Source organism: Marmota flaviventris, chromosome 2 (assembly GCF_047511675.1).
Source record: "Marmota flaviventris isolate mMarFla1 chromosome 2, mMarFla1.hap1, whole genome shotgun sequence".
Classification (NCBI taxonomy): Eukaryota; Metazoa; Chordata; class Mammalia; order Rodentia; family Sciuridae; genus Marmota; species Marmota flaviventris.
The window spans coordinates 198,329,173-198,346,589 of record NC_092499.1 but is presented as its reverse complement, the minus strand read 5'-3'; the positions used below and the strand labels follow the sequence as shown (position 1 = coordinate 198,346,589).

Below are 17,417 nucleotides of genomic sequence, written 5' to 3'. Positions count from 1 at the left end.
CACCTCGTCTCCAGGAGCTGATGACAAAAGTCACGGGACTCACCGAGCCAGCGCTCAGACAGGCACAGCAAGAATTCTGAAGTGTCAACCCTGGGGGTGCAGGAGAAGGTGAGCCAGGAAATTCATGAGGACTGGTGGTCGAGAGGCCATGAAAACAGACGAGTCTTGGGCCAGCATGGTGAGGGACAGGGGACAAGTCACCCAGTGTGAAAAGAGCAGCGTTACCGCAGGTTCGTCTGTGTCAATCATGCAGCCGCCACGGGCAGATTCGTTGCTGTGAGTTGGAGAAGCCAGATGAAACTGACACCTTCAGAAAGATGTGGATTATCAAAATGAGCCAAAGGGAAATAAAGAATAAATTTAAAAAATGATCACAAGAGAGTGTCAGACTGCTAAAGTTGTTCTCCCCCAAAATGGCACTGGGTCCCTCTGGTTTGAAACCAGAGCTCCGACAAACCTTCCAGGAAAGTTCAGTCCCACTCTACACAAAGTACACAGCCAAGAGGAAGACGGAATGTCCCCTCCAGGCTTTGAAAGACTGCTGTCACCCTGACACTAAAGCTACATTCCGAGCTTATGGACAAGTGGACACATTGCATCCCCATGAAAGTTGGAGTGTTCCTGCCGTCCCAGCAGATGGGACCTCCCCTGCCTCTCTTTACACAGGCTCCCTGAGGTCCTGGGGGACTCCAGTTTCCACACGGTGAAAGGATGCATTTGGACCAGCTTCTGAGGGCCTGCCCCCGCCTCAGAACACTCCAGCAGGCAGGAGTACTGGCCATTTTTCAGAATTTAAAAACACAAAACAAGACCAGTGACCTTGTCCTGTCACCGAGAAGGCCCAGGGCAATGACTCCCCTATCACAATGAGCCACCAGGGTCCAGGTCTTAGTCTGTAACACCATCTTCCAATCAAAGGACCGGAGCTCCCTGGAGAGATGGCTGGTGTGGGCTGGAGCAGGGGTGGACAGGATGGACCAGGAGCATCCGACAGGGGCTGAAAGTTAAGATGTGCTTAAAACCCCACATGACGGGTTGTACGGAAGGGGCACGGGATCCAGCTGAGAGCTTCAAACAACTTAGTCATAATATATCTAACACAGTATTGACTCTAACCCAGAATATCAAGTAGTAACCCTAAGTCCAGGCTGATCGAGATGAACGAATACAAAAACAAATTAGTGGGGAATAGACAAGGGTCTCATGCCAAAACGCCCCAAATAATGTACGCAGATATCACACCCCCGTGTGAGCCCCGCCTGGAGACTTCCTTCCAAAATACAGTTCAGAGAGGGAGAGGGACCGTACAGATGACGCCCGAGGGGCCGCACCTTAGCCAGGGGCCACAGTCCACTGCAGCAGTGGTACGTTGTAGGGATGGTACAGGCCCTCGCTCTGGGGGAGGGAGGGCGTTTCCCTTCGCTGACCCCCACCCAGGCCCCTGACCCAGGCCAGCCACAAGAAGAACCGCACATAAATCCCAACTGAGAGACACTCTGCCAAGTGAGCTGAACGCCACTCCCTCACACTCCTCAGGAGCAAGGAAAGTCAGAATCTGCCGCAGCCCAGAGGAGCCCAGGGAGCCCTGACACCGATCCCAGGTGCCATCCTGATGGGACCCTGGAACAGAAAGCAGACACTGCGGGAAAGCTCTGGAAATCCGACCCCAGGGTTAACAGGAGCCAACAATAGTGTAGCAAAATGTGTCACAAGATGCAAGAAAGGTAGCCTGTGGGGACAGAGGGCAACCCAGGGGACCGGGAGGGTGCCTGAGAGCTCTCCTACGGTCCCTGCTGCGTCTCCACCTATTCTGAACTAAAACAGCGATTTAAAAATCTGAAGACTCAAAGGTGTTAAGTGACTTGCTCAAGATCCCACACCCAATAATGTGGAGCCCAGGGACGGGCATTCAAACGCCCACCCAACACCCCGGGGGGCGTGAACTTGATCCCGGTTACATCAGCAGCATCCTGACCTCTGGGCGGTCTGACTGAGCAGTGCACGTCTGCTCTGTTTGTGAATCCCCTGGAACTCTGTGCCAGGCAGAGCTTGGACCTGTCCAACTCAAAATGGCAGTAAGAGCAACACTTCTGCTTTTCAATGGCTTCGCCTGTGTCCACTCACTGAGTCCTTATGTCCCCTGCAGAGTAGGTATGTCCATAGCTCAGCCACCCTGGGGAAGCCAAGGTTACACAGTCAGTAAGTTGCAGAGCCAGAATTTGAATCCAGGCCCCAGAATCTGTGCCTTTATCTGCCCTATTGATTAAAAAAAATAGGCAGTATCTTTGGACTTTTCTGAGTTAGTAGATGAAAGAAGAAAATGGTCATTGTACTAGGCCCAAGTTAGCCCTAGAGGCCCACACAGTAAGAAAAGGGAAAACTGAAGTCACCCAGACTGACCTGGGATAGGGTTGGGTGACAATTTTTTTTTTTTATGCTGGGGATTGAACCCAGGGCCTTGTGTATGCAAGGCAAACACTCTTCCTACTGAGCTATATCCCCACCCCAGAGTTGGGGGACTTTTTTACAAAAAAAGAAGAAGAAGAAGAAAATAAACAAAGCCATTGGCAGGCTTTTGACAGATGGGAAAAGATGGGAAAGGCATTCAAGGCAGAGGAACAGGGAGTGCAAAGGCCCTGTGGCAGGATGTGCCATCTGTTGAAAGACTAGCAGGAGGCTAGGAGAGGGGTGCAGGAGATGCGGTCAAAGTGGTAGCCAGCATGAGGGTGTGCAGCAGGTGGGGCAGGCTCCCTGTGATGGCTATGACAGTGACACTTGTACTTGGAGAGAGGTGGAACCATTGTGGGGCTTGGAGCAAGAGAAGAGCATGATCTGACTTAGGGTTCAGCAGAGCCCACCTGGCTGCTGGATGGAGATGGGGTAGGGGGAGTAGGGGGGGCAGGGGCAGGAGCAGGGAGAGGAGGAGGGGACTGCAGTGGTCTCGGCCGGGTAGGGCAAGCTGCTCTGTAAAGGGCTCAATGGTCCGTGCTCCAGGCTCTGAGGGCTGCGCCGCCATCTCATCTCAACACACTGCGAAAGCCGCTGGGGCGCGTACTTGATGCACCCCGCCTGCTCCAGTAAACCGCGTGTCCACCAACGGACCAAAGGCCACCTTGGGGCTAGGTGGGGGTGGCAGCAGCTGGACCCTGGTGAGGGCTGTGAGGAGGGGGGCATGGCCGTCGAGGTGCGTGCTGAAGGGAGGGCCAGGGGCTTGCTGGCCGGCCTGTGGAGGGCTGCGAGGGAAGGTGAGGAGTCCGCAGTGGCCCCAGGATGGGGCGTGGCCGCGCGTGGGTGATTGACATGCACGTGGGACACCAGGGCCACGTGCCTTTCTCCTGTCCGGGTGGATGCGTCTCTGGGGACACAGCTCTGCAGCAGAGGCCCCCTGCATTCAGACCCGGCTGCTCTGCCCACTGCACCCTGGGCTCCGTGTCAGGTCTGTGTCACCAAGTGTCCAAGACCAGGTGGTGTGAGCCACAGGAACGGGAGACCAGAAGTCCAAGATCGAGGGGGGGGGGGGTCCTCCCAAGGGCCCTGAGAAAAATCCCCTCCTCCTCCCGCTGGTCTGCGACGGCCCCTGGCTGGGAGAGGTGTCACCCGCCTTTGTCCTCATCTCACATGGCATTCTTCCTCTGGTCCGTATCTGCTCCAAATGTCCCCTTTTTATAGGGATGTTGTCACGTGGGCTAGAGCCCCCCACCCCGTGCCTCATCTTCAGTGACCTCCAAAGATCCTGTGTCCAAATAAAGTCACAGATGGTAGGGCTGGGACTTCAGCGTCTGGGGGGAGGAAGACACCTTCTCCTCCCTCTCCCTCACTCTCTCTGCAGGACGGGTCACCAGGCACCTCCCTCCCGACCTTGTGAAGAGCTGAGCCCAGTCCCGGGCACATGGGAAGCTCTCACTAATGTCAGCTCCTCCCTGAAAGAAGCCTCCACGCAAGACACTTTGCCGGGGAGAGTTCCACTTTATTGCAAAAGGCTGTAGGCTTATATAGATCTAAGGAGAGGTGGCAGGGCTGAGGTAAATGGCGGGCCACCCGTTTATTGGCAAGTTCTTCCAGATGTCAGTTCCGGAGCCCAGGAATTAGTTCTTATTGGGGCTAAGGTTCCCCGCCAGCGAGATTTGAAATATTGGTGCCGGCGGGAGAGTTGGTGCCCGCGGGAACTTTTCGCGCCAGTGGAAAAGGGAAAGTAGGAAGAGAAGGTCCTCGGGCGCCATGTTGGGGTTTTTTCTGGGGTGCGGCTGCCGTTATATGAATGTGAATGCCCAACATTCCTCCCTTTTTGTTTTCTTAGGAAGTGGGGCGTCGTTGGTCAGATCTGGCTGCTTCCTGCTGTGTGGGGGCGGCATGGGGCCTAGAAGGGGAAGTGGAGGAATGTTGGGGGGCAGGTCGGGGGATATCATGGCAGCCAGAAATAGAACCCAGTGGCTATAGACAGCTACTTCCGTAGGGGTGAAGTCTATGAAGGTTCCCTGAAGCCACAAGTCGTCGATGGCATGGAACCAGTCCTGGATGGAGGAGACTGTTGGTATCAGCCACTGGTCCTGTACCAGAGACTCCAGGAAATACTGGAAGCGTTGCCTCGACATGGCGTCACCAGCACCTGAAGAAGATCAGAGCAAACAAAAACAGGATGAAGATAAAAATTAAAGCAAAGGTCAATTTTTGGCAGAAGTTCCATGTTGTGGGGCTGACAGAGAAGAGGCCAAGGGCCATGAGGAGGCTTAAAAGGACATAAAGACTCAAGAATCCAGGATGGCAGATTAAGAGGTTCTCCGGGCTCGTTGTCGCCCGCTGTCCGATGTCCGTTGCATTCCATCGTGCCTGGTAGTGAGCTTCAGCACTGAATGAACTGTTCTCTTGGAGATGTTGGGGGTTCATCGGTCATCAGAGGCTGGTAGTGCCTAAGCAGAAGCTGGTTGAAAGTTTGATTAGAAATTTTCTGCAATTGGGTTTGAAGGAACTTCATTATGCAGGGTAAGAGAGCGCAAAAGAGGAGCATCCCAATAAGGGGCTCCAAGAGAGGCAGCAAGTACATGGAGAGAGAGGATTGGAAGAACCCCGCTATGGGATTAGGGGAGGTGGGTTTGAGCAATTGGGTCAATAATTCCTGCAATTTAACAACATTTTTTTCTATTGGCCCAGACTCATTAACATAGTAGCAACATTCCTCTCTGAGGAACAGGCATGTACCCCCTTTTTCTGCAGTGAGGAGATCAATCGCCCTTCAGTTCTGTAAAGCCACTTGTCCAATGAAGTAACCTGCCGCTGCAAGGAGCCCAGAGATTCAGCAGCGGTATCGAGCGCTTCTTGCAGTTTTTGCTGAAGGTCATTGGATGCCCATAGAGCATGACCTATAGCTCCACCAGAGAGTCCGAGACTTGCCACTGAGGTTGTTAAAGTGAGGCCTACCAGAACCGGCAGAAAGACTGCCCTACGGGTGTGGGAAGGTAGGGCCAACTGTCGGAATTCGGTGGGAGTATACAAAGACAGCTGAGGAACTACAGTAACCAAGAAACCGGTGCCAGAGACATTGGTCGTTGAGGTACTTAAAGACCCGTTACACCAGAGGAAATGTCCAGGTTGCATAAACGCAGGGCTCGATGGGGTGCTATAGCTCACGGAACAAATGGGTAAAGGATTCATTGTTGGCAGGTGGAAACAGATGAAAGGGAATGAAGTATTGGTGGAATAACTTTCCCACAGTGGGATACGTGCCACATGCAGGGTTGTCCTTTCTTAGAGAAATTGTAGGTTTTTGCTGAAATATTTCCTGCCGCTAATGGGACTGCTGCTAGAAGCGGATGACTAAGTGAAGCACAGAGGAAGCACTGAGAAGTAGGCACAGGAAGAGGGGTGGAGTTTAATAATCGGAGAGTTTGGTGTAGCAAATTGAGCCATGGGGGGGGGGGGCCTGAGGGGGTTGAAGGCTCTGAATCCTCTTTGGATGGGCTATGGATGAGATCTCGAAGTTTTGATTCTGACTCCTTGATGTGTTCAACTACCTGGACGGTTGCCTTAGGTGGCGTAATCAGGGTGCGGCCAACAGTCATCCACCCTGTGGGTCTGGCTGAGGTTGTCCGAGCATAGACAGCAAACTCAACAAAGTCCCAACATTTGGCCTTGGGGTCAGGTATATCTAAAGTATACCATCCATTGTTATCGGATGAAGAGCCCTTATGCCATTTTAGGTAACTGGAAGTCCACCCTTCAGGGTAGCCAAGTGAGTGGTAAGAATAGCTACCACGTTCATCACGGAGCCTGCATGACCATTAGGGGCACCCATTATACATCTCAGGCCACCAATGACAATAGTCTGTGGTTTGATCAAAAAGGAAGCACATGAAAGGCCAGTTCCAGCTACCAGGGACGAAGGTCCTGGAAGGTGACAATTTTAGGGAAACAGAGGTGCAGTTGTGGATGAAGCAAGTAGTTACATCCACTGTGCGGACCTTCTGCATGCCATGTTCCGAGTATCGTTCCCTAAGAGTGAATTGGTACATGGTAGGAGAGGAGGGTAAAGGCCTGTCCCGACAGAGCACAGAAAATAAGCAGAGCACAAAAAACAGGCAGAGAGAGAGGACTAGGGTGTTGGGAAAGCTCATTGTGCCTTCTTTAAGAGGAATTCGGCTGCGGGGAACACCGTGTGAGCCGCAACTTAAAGGGGTGAGATGGGTGTGGAGAGCAGGAGTAAAGGGGAGGTTCAGGAGGTGACTCTTGGAGTTCCTCTGGAGTGGTCCTGTCGTCAGCAGGTGGGGCCTCCTGGTGATATGGCTTCAACCTAGAAATGTGAATCCAGGGGGTGAGACGGTTGTCTGGTAAGGAGAGTTTGGTGGCGGTGGGGGTACAGAGAATGACAGGATAGGGGCCTTCCCATTTGGGGGCAAGAGGCCCTTTCCCCTCCATTATAATAGACTAGACTCCCAGGTGTTAAGGGAGGAGTGTTTGGAGAGGAGACTGGGTCCGGAAGAAGCCAGTCCTGATATTTCCAGAGTTCCGAGCGGAGATGAAACAAGAGAGGCAAAGACAAATCTTGGGTGAGAGGTCCTTGTGAAATGACCAGCCCAGGGGGTATAAGAGGTCTTCCTACATTATCTCAAAGGGAGACAGTAAAGATGGTTTCTTAGGGAGAGCTCTGATTCGAAGCAAAGCCAAGGGAAGGAGTTTGACCCAGTCTAAGTTTAATTCCATTGTCAATTTGGTAAGGACTTCCTTCAGAGTCCCATTTACCCTTTCCCCTTTCCCTGAAGCCTGGGGGCGATATGGACAGTGGAAATACCACTTGAAGGAGAGGGCTTGAGAGACCTTCTGTGTGATCCTCGAAATAAACTCAGGGCCATTGTCGGATTGTAGGGAAGTGGGCATACCAAACCTGGGGATGATGTCTGTCAGTAAGACTGAAGCTACAGTGGAAGCCTTTTTATTGGAAGTGGGAAATGCCTCAACCCAACCAGAGAAAGTGTCCACAAAGACAAGGAGGTATTTAGTGCGCCGTACTGCAGGAACATTGGTGAAGTCTACCTGCCAGTCAGCAGCAGGAATGTGTCCAGGGCTTGGTGGGAGGGAAACGGTTTAGGCCTTAAAGGAGTATGAGGGTTGGTCCGCTGACAGATCTGACAATTGGAGGCTATATTCTGTAGCATGGCTTTGTCAGAGGGGGTGAGGGAGAAGAAGCTCTGTAAAAAGAGAGTCAAAGACTGAGAATTGGAATGGAATAGAGTAGGGAGGAACTCGAAAAGATCCTTGTTCTTACTGGAAGAAGTAGGGGCTTCAGATGGACAGTCTAAAGTGGCCATTATATGTCCCCCAGGGGGGTCATAAGTGGTAGCAGCCATCCGTGCCGCCTGGTCAGCCTTGGCATTGCCTTCAGTGATATGGGAGCCGTCCTTCTGATGGGACCTACAATGGACAACTCCCAACTGGGTGGGTAAGTGGGAGGCCTCTATCAGATTGGTTATAAGAGCCGAATTAGTGATCCATTACCTTTGGTGGTAAGTAGGCCTCGCTCCTTCCACATTGCAGCATGGGATAATAGAATATGGAAGACATATTTTGAGTCAGTATAAAGGGTGAGGGATTTGCCCCGTGCTAGAAGGCAGGCACGAGTGGCCGCTACAATTCAGCCTGCTGGTTGGTAGTTCCTGAAGGCAGAGCTTTGGCCTCTATAATCTCAGTGGCCGAAACTACGGTGTATCCAGAGTAATGAGTGCCGTTCTGCCTAAAGGAACTGCCGTCAGTGAACCAGATAAGGTCGGGCTTGGTGAGTGATCCCTCAGAAACGGAAGAATGACAGGGGAGGAAGTCATCCAAGGTTTCCAAGCAATTATGAGCTGGTGTGTCAGCCGTGGGGGTCGTTGGGAGCAGTGAGGCAGGGTTCAGTGCAGAGCAGGGGAGGAACGTGATATCAGGGTTTTCCAGAAAGGAAGTGAGGGGCGACAGGACTCTGGATGGAGGAGGGGTCTGAAGGCCCTGCTAAGCTAAAAGATCCTTCAAGTGATGTGGGGAGTGGATAGTTAAAGGGGCCCCGAAAGTCAGCTTAGAGGCTTCTTTGTGTAAAATTTGTCCAGCGCTCCCCATGTGAGACGTCTCTCCTCCCTGCCGAGGCAGTTTTAATCAATTTCTCAAGAGCAATACATGCACATATTCTTCTCGTTTTTTAAAGATGAAAGTGTTCTAACAGCGGAGTTCTCCTTCAGAGTTCTCCCCAGTGCTTTCCATATGGAGTGCTGCTTCCAGTCAGATGCGAGGGTTCTAGCTCTTTCTTTTCCCACTCATCTATCATATGTACATATCCATAGGAAACAAATGATATTTCAACATGTTCTTATACAGACACATGATATGCTGAAGGCATCACCTTTTCTTTTTCTGTGCTGGGGTTTGAACCCAGGGGTGCTCTGCCACTGAGCCTGATCCCCAGCCCTATTTCGTATTTTATTGAGAGACGGGGTCTCACTGAGATGCTTAGTTCCTCGCCATTGCTGAGGCTGGCTTTGAACTCGCCATCCTCCTGCCTCAGCCTCCAGAGCCGCTGGGATCACAGGTGTGCGCCATGGCGCCCAGTTTACTTCCTTCTCCTGAGCTGCTGGGGAGGCGTCTGCAGCGCGGATAAGCCGCACTTTATTGAGCCATGCTCTGACCCCTTTTCTCACTGGGCTGATGGACAGCCTTTCACAAGCCCTTGCAGGTGTTTTTCTGGGTCAGAGAGTGGACATTCCGAGCTGAGTGCAGTGGCCCTGTAATCCCAGCTACTTGAGAGGAAAGGTGGGAGGATCACCAGTTCAAGACCAGCCTCAACAACTCAGGGAGCCCCGTCTCAAAATAAACGTAGAAATTCCTGAGGCGGAGACTGCACTGCCGCAGGTCCTCAGCACCGTGTCACCACACGCTACCTTTGTGCCAAGGCCACGGGAACCCTCTGTCTGTCTCTACAGGTTGGTCACGCTTTGACCAGGAGAGAGCAGAAGATCCTCGTGAGTGTCAGGGACCTCTCCCCATGCCTAGGGAAGGGACGGCAGAGTTAGGGGCATCGGATTCTCCTCCCCAAAATCCCAAGGGGGCCTCCGGTCCGTTGCACTGCCCAGGCCCCTGGTTGCTGGCTGGGGGGTAACCCGATCCGGGTCAGCTGGTGCAGTATGAGGTAGTGTCTAGCTGAGCGTCATGGTATTTTATGAAGCCCGAAATGTGATCGCTACTGTTGTCACACTTTAGCGCCCCCAACAATCCCCTTGCAAATGAGAAAAACAGAGCCTCCCCAAATGCCTTCCCCCTGACATCAAGGAAAGCCCGTCGGGCCAGCCATGCGACCCCTGAGGGGCTGTGGAGCCAGAGGGGAAGACGGGAGGTGCTTTTCCAAGGCCCCGGGGAATGTGCTGTAGGTCCTGTGTTCTCCGCGGCCTGTGAAGTCAGCGTCCTCTAACACGCACACTCACCAGCACGGGGGGCCTGCTGGGCCTGAGTCCTTCCACTTACACGAAGGCTGTGAGTCCGAGATCTCCAATCAGATGCCCAGGGGCCAGGACACAGGCGAAGCAAGCCCAGCAGACACTGTGGACACCTGCAAGTAGACGCCCCACGGCTTTGGTCAGCTCCAAAGGACAGCGCGGATACAGGGACGTGGGGAGAGCTGGACAGACAGAGCTCCCCCGAGCTGACCTGTTGCCCCTCATTCCAAAAACATGTTGTGCAACCCAGGGCAGGCTAAATGACGAGGTCTCCGCTCCTCCCGACTGAACTTACCGCCAGGCGGAGGAGTCAGCCTGTATCCCTCTAGAGCTGCGCTGTCCGTAGAATTTTCTTTGATGGAGGAAATGTGTGCAGAACCCAGTACAGAACTCCCTGGGCACAGGTGGCCGCTGAGCACTCGAAGAGGACTAAGGAAAGACAGGAGGCCGCGGGGCCCGTGGGGGGTGGAAACAGCAGGCCTGGGACACGGTGTTCAGTGGGTGGTGGTCACAGACTTTGGGACCCAGAGGGTGGCCTCCAGAAGCGAACACTGGGAGAACACGGGGTTCTTGGAGGCAAAGGCAGGAGACTCCAAGCAGAGGGGACAGTGAGGCCTCCACCTCATGGCCAGGGCTGCCATTTTTCCTGGAGGCTGGGAGGCTGGGAGGCCAGGTTTGCACCTACAGCCCCCAGTGTCACACGCATCACCCGCAGCCCCCTCTTCCTTGCAAAACTGTCCCAATTGGGGTGATAAATTTCCTGCTCGACCTCCCTCAGGGCCAACCAGCTGCCTAATAGGAAAGAGAGAAAGAGAGAGGAGACCCCACAGGAGCACCTCTGACCCCCAGTGGCCAAGCCCAGCCTCGGACCCCAGCGCTGGCTCCCGGCCCAGCTCTCCTGCCCCCGTGGCTCGCGGAGCCAGCTCTGCAAGCCGCCATCACATTCACCAGGCCTGTTTCTTCTTTCCCTTCTCCAAATTCCCCGTAGGATTGTGACCAGATCCACGTTGATGACGTCTCATCGGATGACAACGGGCAAGATTTAAGGTGGGAATCTGGGGAGTCAGAAATGTCCATCAGTTGGTTCTCAGGAGGGGAGGGCTGGTCACCAGGACCAGACGCGCCCGTCACTAGCCAGATCTGGACCTGAGCCCCTCTGAACTCAAAGCACAACCCCGCCCCCGCAAATCATTGCCATCAAGAGTTTGATCCACGTCCCTTGGAGACTTCATGACATTCGTTAGCCGCATGTATTTTTTAATACAAAAAAAAAATTGATTCAGTCAATACTCAAGAAACACTTTCTGAGCGAATCAGTGGTGAGCCTGGTTTTCAGGGGAACACACTCCTAAGACGGTTTCTGGAAATCCGGTAACCGGCTTTCAGAGGAGTGAGATCAAAATGTCCCAAGCCTGCCCCGGGAGACGTGACCAAACAGAACCACAGCTCCTCGGTGCCAACCCCAATCATCACAGCTCGGCACCTCCAAGCCGTCCTGGATACGGGGATCAGGTTCTGGTTACGGGTGTGGGCGTCTCCCCACCCACGCCTGGACCAGGACGGAGTCCCTGCCGGCCTCTGCCAGTCTCTCCAAAGCCCAGCACGATCAGAAGTGATCTGATCACCATCCACCACATCCGTCTGTCCCCAGGCTGGTGAGGAGCAGCGCCATCCCGCGGCCCGATCAGAGTTAATGGGTCGTTTCTGTGAAGTCATCGCTGGGAGCCAGGCTCCCTCTCAAGGCCGCGAGACACCGGGGTCTGGGGTTAGTGCTTCCCCTGCAGCTGCTGGGGGCCCGCCTCGGGCTGCGCCGTCGGGCATCTCGTGCCAGGAATCCACTGTCCGAGGGTGTTTCCCAAGTCAAATTCCCCATTTAGTCATTCAGGAAATATTCACTATATTGAGCCTACGATAGGCTCAGCACCAAGCATCACATGTCTCTTTTTTTGGTGGGTACAGGGGCTCGGTTGGCAGGGAGACTCAACCTCAGGGCCCTTGTTGAGCGCCTGCCCTGCTTTCAATGCTTCTTGTGGGTTACCCCTGGCATCTTTGAGGCAGCCCTAAGAGACTCTCCTGTCACCCCCTGTCATAGTTGAGGAACTTGAGGCACAGAGAGATCAAGACACCTGCCCAAGCTCACACAGCTGGTGAGTGGGGAAGGCAGGATCCAAACCCGAGCAGCCCAGCTCCAGAGCCCCACTCTGACTGACCCCTCGGTCCCCCTGGGCACCTCACCCCACCCTCCTTAGGGGGCCTCTGTCTCTGGGCATCTCCTCAGGGCATCCTCCAAATTGATAGTCAGTGTGAGTTCTTTAAGAATAAATCCTGGCAGGATGAGAGCCTCGCTGGACAGGGAGGGCGGCAGGGTGGCCAGGAGTTGGGGTCTGCACTCAGGGGCTGTGATGGCTAGAAGTCCTGCCCCTTCCTCAGCCGATAGAAAATGAGCTGGAAAAGTGCCCAGCGCCGTCCCAGAGGATGGCTTCCGCCCCCTTTTTTAGTGGGATGTGTTTCCCTGACCTTTGGAAATGCCATTTTTGTGTCACTTCTGAAGTTTCCTGGCCACACAGAGAATTCCTTAGCCTTACATGCTTCTCTGGGGTCGAGGTTCATATCTGCAAAGCACCAACCGGGCAGCGGAGTGCGCCTCCTTTGACAAAAGACGGGAGAACGGCTGTGGGAAGACACGGGAGGGAGGAGAGATAGGGCCAGGCCTTCCCAGGGGGACTTGGGGATCCCTGTAGTGGGGATTAACTGGACTCTTCGTCAGGATGATCCGATCCCAGCTGTTCATTGTAGAATTCCCTTGGAGCTCAGAATTCCAAAGGGAGAGGACAGAGGCTTTCCTGGGGTGGCCACTGCCTACAGGGGCAGCCATCGTGTCCCCAAGAAGCCAGAGGCTCTGTTGATCCAGAAGAAAGGGGTGGGGGCTGCTTAGAGAGGAGCAGGAGTCGCGGCCTTCTCGGGGTGCCAATGCTGCTCCTCCCAGGTGCGCACGTGGCACGCTGAGCTCATCCAGGGGCGCACGGGTACCCCAGGGCCACCCGTGGGTCCTTAGGCCCTGCGTCTCCCAGTGCAAGGACACTGATCCCGCTGTGCCCTCACCTGTCTCCCCAGCACCTACAACTTCTCCACTGACGGCTTCCACAGCGCAGCCCCGGGGGCCGGCCTGTGCCTGGGCACCGGGGTGCACGGCGGCGTGGACTGGATGAGGAAGCTGGCCTTCCGCTACCGGCGGGTGAAGGAGATGTACAACACCTACCGGGACAACGTGGGTGGTGAGTGCGGGGACTTCCACAGGACGGGCAGTGGGCGAGCAGCGACAGTCCCCAGGACCAGCCGGTAGCATTTGATTCCCTGACTTTGAGGGGGAGGAAGCCCGGGACAGAGGGCACCTCCTGTCCCTGAGCCCTGGGCCCCCAGAGCGCGAGCTGGGCGCAGTCGAGTGCCCCTAGCTGGACCTGAGGCTCGCCAAGGTGCTCCCCAGGACAGCGTCACCGAGCCCGGAGTCGGCTGGGTTTTTTGTCTCATGAATTCAAAGAATGAGACTCGCGGAGTCGGAGGTGAAAGGCGGCTGTAGGAACTTACCAAGGCCAAGTGCAGTAAGCTCCAGGGGCGGGAGGGACCCCAGGACTGCCCAGGCATTTTCCCTTCCTGGGAAAGGCTGCGGACCCCAGGTCACGTTTGTCCCGATTTTAAGATAAACTTTCCCCAAGTTTCTCAGCAAATCCCTGCTGCTCAGGAGGCCTCCGGGAGCCCACTCCCCCACACGGCGGTCTCCTCCTCCTCCTGACCTCACCAGCGGCCTCCACCTGAGAAATGCAGGGTCTCCGGCCCCCTCACACCTGCTGATCCAAAACTCAGGAGCTGGGCCAGGGTCTGTGCTCCAGCAGGCGTCCAGGAAACGCTGGGGCCCTGCGGCCTGAGGGCCAGGGCTGGGTCCAAAGCAGGCAGAGCTGGACAGAGATGCACAACCCCAGGCCCCGTCCCAGGCCACTAACTCAGAATCGGTGTCTTTAATACGATTCCCTCAGTGACAATGGGGCACCAGGAGCCACTGGTTCCCAAACAAGTTTCCCCGTCTCCCTCCCTCAAGAATGTCCGCAGCCGATTCTCAGGGTCGGCTGATTCTCTGGGTCTAGCTGCAGCCGCCTGAGGCTCAGGGTCCCCGGGTTGTCACATGCAGCCTTTCCTGGCCACCTGAAGGGGGCGCCTGAAGGGGGCTGGAGGCGGGTTGGTGGGCAGTGGCCAGGTCCTGGGTCCAGGTTCCAGGATTCTCCAGGCCAGTGGTTCTCAACGGGAGAACCTCAGCAGGCCTTGGGGTCTCCAGATGGCCTGGCACCTGGAGGTGAACGAGGGTCTAAGTCGGCAGGGGCGGGCCTGCCACGTCCTGGGCCCTGCATTCCCAGAACCAGGAGAGGCGGTTTTCATCCCGGACAGGAGCCGTGTCTGCCCCATGCTGACGCGTCCTAGCTGCGGGGCCTTCGACAGGAGGGAGCCGTGTGCTTGGGTAGGGAGACAGTGGAGGCCCTCTGCTCCCCCGCCACATCGAGGCCCAGGAAATGCCCTGGGCTTCGTCGGTCTGCTCTGTTCTCCCCAAGCTGGGGCGAGGCACCCCGGTGTCAACAGGGCACCACTGCTGGCAGGAGCCAGCCCCGCCCCGCCAGCTACTTCAGCACCAGAGAACGAGCCAGGTGCAGGTCCGAGGCCTCCAGCCAGAGGCCAGCACAGCCCCCAGGGTGCCGAGGGGGAGGGTGCTCAGAGGGGGTGACTGCAGGACACAGGCTGGACAGGAGGCACTCGGGGAATCGCATCCCAGAGGCCGAGGGCGGGCTCGGAGCCTGTGCCTGACATTGTCCTCTCTTTAAGGACAATTCCAAGAAGCCACACAGCACCTCCACTGCTCACCTGCCAAGACTTCCGTCACATGAGCACACCCAGTTGAGCAGAAGCTGGGGATGGAGACTTTTAGTCCAGAGAGCACCAGCCCCTTAAAAACCAAGGGTTTTATTACAAATGAAGATTTTTAAATTTTTGATATTTACTAAAAAGAAGGATGGGTGGTGGGAGGCCAGTCACCGTGTTTCCTCCACAAACAGCAAATGAAAAGTCCCTGAGAACAACGATTCTTCCGCTTTTCAGGAAGATAAAGAGGCAGGGGCAGCTGGAGGGGCTCGAGGTGGGGGATGGGAGGAGAGTGTCTAGATCCTGCGGGGCCTTGTGGGGTGGTGGGTCACCCAGTGGAGAAGGTGATGGCAGACAGCACAGGCTCAGGGCAGCATTGTGTCACAGCAAGGTCATCGTCCCTGCACACACAACCCTGCCGAGTGGATGGATGGATGGGTAAGTGGATGGATGGATGATGGATGGAAGGATGGATAGATAAGTAGATGGATGGATGGATGGATGATGGATGGAAGGATGGATGGATAAGTAGATGGATGGATGGATGGATGATGGATGGAAGGATGGATAGATAAGTAGATGGATGGATGGATGGATGGGTGGTGAATGGATGGCTGAGTAGATAAACGGGTGGATGGATGGCCCGATGAAGGGTGGAAGTATCAGTCAGTGGATGGATTCATCAACCCATCAGGTGATTCCAGGAGAGGTTAGGAGGGGCTGCTGGGTTGAAGTTGGCGCTGGGTGCCATCTGATTGAGTCCTCCGGGTACAGTAGCTCACTCCCCTTCCCCAACGCTGTCCCTCTACCATTTTTAATGTAACGATGGCACCTCTATTTCCTTTCTCCGCAGGCTTGATAGGGGCTCCCAAAAGAGAGACCTGGCTGCAGCTCCGAGCAGAGCTGGAGGCGCTGACAGACCTCTGGCTCACGCACTCCCTGAAGGCGCTAAACCTCATCAACTCCCGGCAAGTAGGAGCCCTGTTTCGCTCTGCACCACTGAGCTTTCCAGGAGACAGTGGTGGCTCCTCCTCCCACACTGAGGAGAGCAGGACGCCTCCAGCAGCCCTTCCTAGGCTTCCGTGTAGGAGGCACAGTGGCTGCCTTGCCCCGATAGCGTAGCCCAGCAAGTAGTGGCAGAGACTTCTTGGGGTCCAGCGGGCCTCAGGGTTCTGGATTCTCTCCAAAGATCAGAAGGGGCTGGGCACAGAGGCCCACACCTGCAGTCCCAGTGACTCAGGAGGCTGAGGCAGGAAGACTGCAAGTTCAAGGCCGGCCTCAGCACCTAGCAAGGCTCTGTCTCAAAATAAAATAAAAAGGGCTAGAATGTAGCTCAGAACTGGCACTTGGTCTCCAGTTTGCCCCTGCCCCCACCCTTCCCTATGGTCCTACATTCAGTCCCTGTGACCCAATTACGTCACCTAGACACTTGCAGCTAATTAAACAAACACATGGATCTTGCAATAAACATTTGCTATTAAATAAACAAGGTTGTGGCTCAGTGACAGAGCGCTTGCCTCGCATGTGTGAGGCCCTGGGTTCCATCCTCAGCACCACATAAAAATAAATACATAAAGGTATTGTGTCCATCTGCAACTAAAAATGTTTTTAAAAATAAGCAAAGTATTACACCCATGTTGCATGTTAACGTCAACCAGCTGGAGGCCTGAAGACCAGGAAGAGCTGGGGGATCCCTGGGCTCCACCCCCACCTGACCAAGGCCCCAGAGTCATCTCCGACTGCAGGCTCCTACGGCAGGGTGGGGAGGCCTGGCCTGGGTACCTTTGAGTTCTAATCCCCAGTCTCCTTCATCCTCAGGCCCAACTGTGTCAACGTGCTGGTCACCACCACCCAACTGATCCCTGCCCTGGCCAAAGTCCTGCTGTACGGACTGGGCTCTGTGTTCCCCATCGAGAACATCTACAGTGCCACCAAGACAGGTAGGGCGCAGCCAGTCTTCGGGGAAGCCGGAGGGGGGGCTGGCGGAGGGTGGGAGGGTTTGGCTTCCCGTCCTGGGAACAGGGCAGCCAGGGAAAGGTCACCGGGGAGGTTTACTGACCCTGCCCATGACCTCACAGCCCTTTGGATAACAGGAAATTAATAGCACTGAATGGAACTGAGGGCTCTCCTCCTGCAGGCCGGAATGAGCAGCTGATTTGCACCACTTATCTTCTTTTTATGACAGGGAATGTTGGTTTTCTTTTTTGTGTGTGGGGAGCTGATTTTTGGGGGGTGGGGGTAACCAGGAATTGAGCTCAGGAACACTGGACCACTGAGCCACCTCCCCAGCCCTATTTTGTATTTTATTTAGAGACAGGGTCTCCCTGAGTTGCTTAGCTCATTGCTTTTTGATGAACTGGCTTGAAACTCGTGATCCTCCTGCCTCAGCCTCCCAAGCCACTGGGGTTACAGGTGCGCGCCACTGTGCCTGGCATCTTTTCAATTCTCATATCACCTGGAAATGTATATGAATACAAAATAAAGCTCGTTAGTGGACGTGTTTTTTTATCAGAAATTTTTACCTTATAGATTTCTAGTTCTTCGGAAGCAAAGTGTCTTAGAGCGGCT

The 17,417-nt window shown here is 54.8% G+C and overlaps 1 protein-coding gene across 1 annotated transcript in view; it reads left to right on the top strand.

Annotated features, from left to right (window-relative positions):
- Eya2 (EYA transcriptional coactivator and phosphatase 2) overlaps positions 1 to 17,417 on the top strand; it is a 189,464-nt gene that overhangs the window by 166,142 nt on the left and 5,905 nt on the right. Inside the window, exons 11-14 of the mRNA XM_071609037.1 lie at positions 10,936 to 10,994; positions 13,062 to 13,222; positions 15,703 to 15,817; positions 16,668 to 16,789. Of these exons, the coding sequence (XP_071465138.1) occupies positions 10,936 to 10,994; positions 13,062 to 13,222; positions 15,703 to 15,817; positions 16,668 to 16,789 (457 nt within the window). The remainder of the gene's footprint in view (positions 1 to 10,935; positions 10,995 to 13,061; positions 13,223 to 15,702; positions 15,818 to 16,667; positions 16,790 to 17,417) is intronic.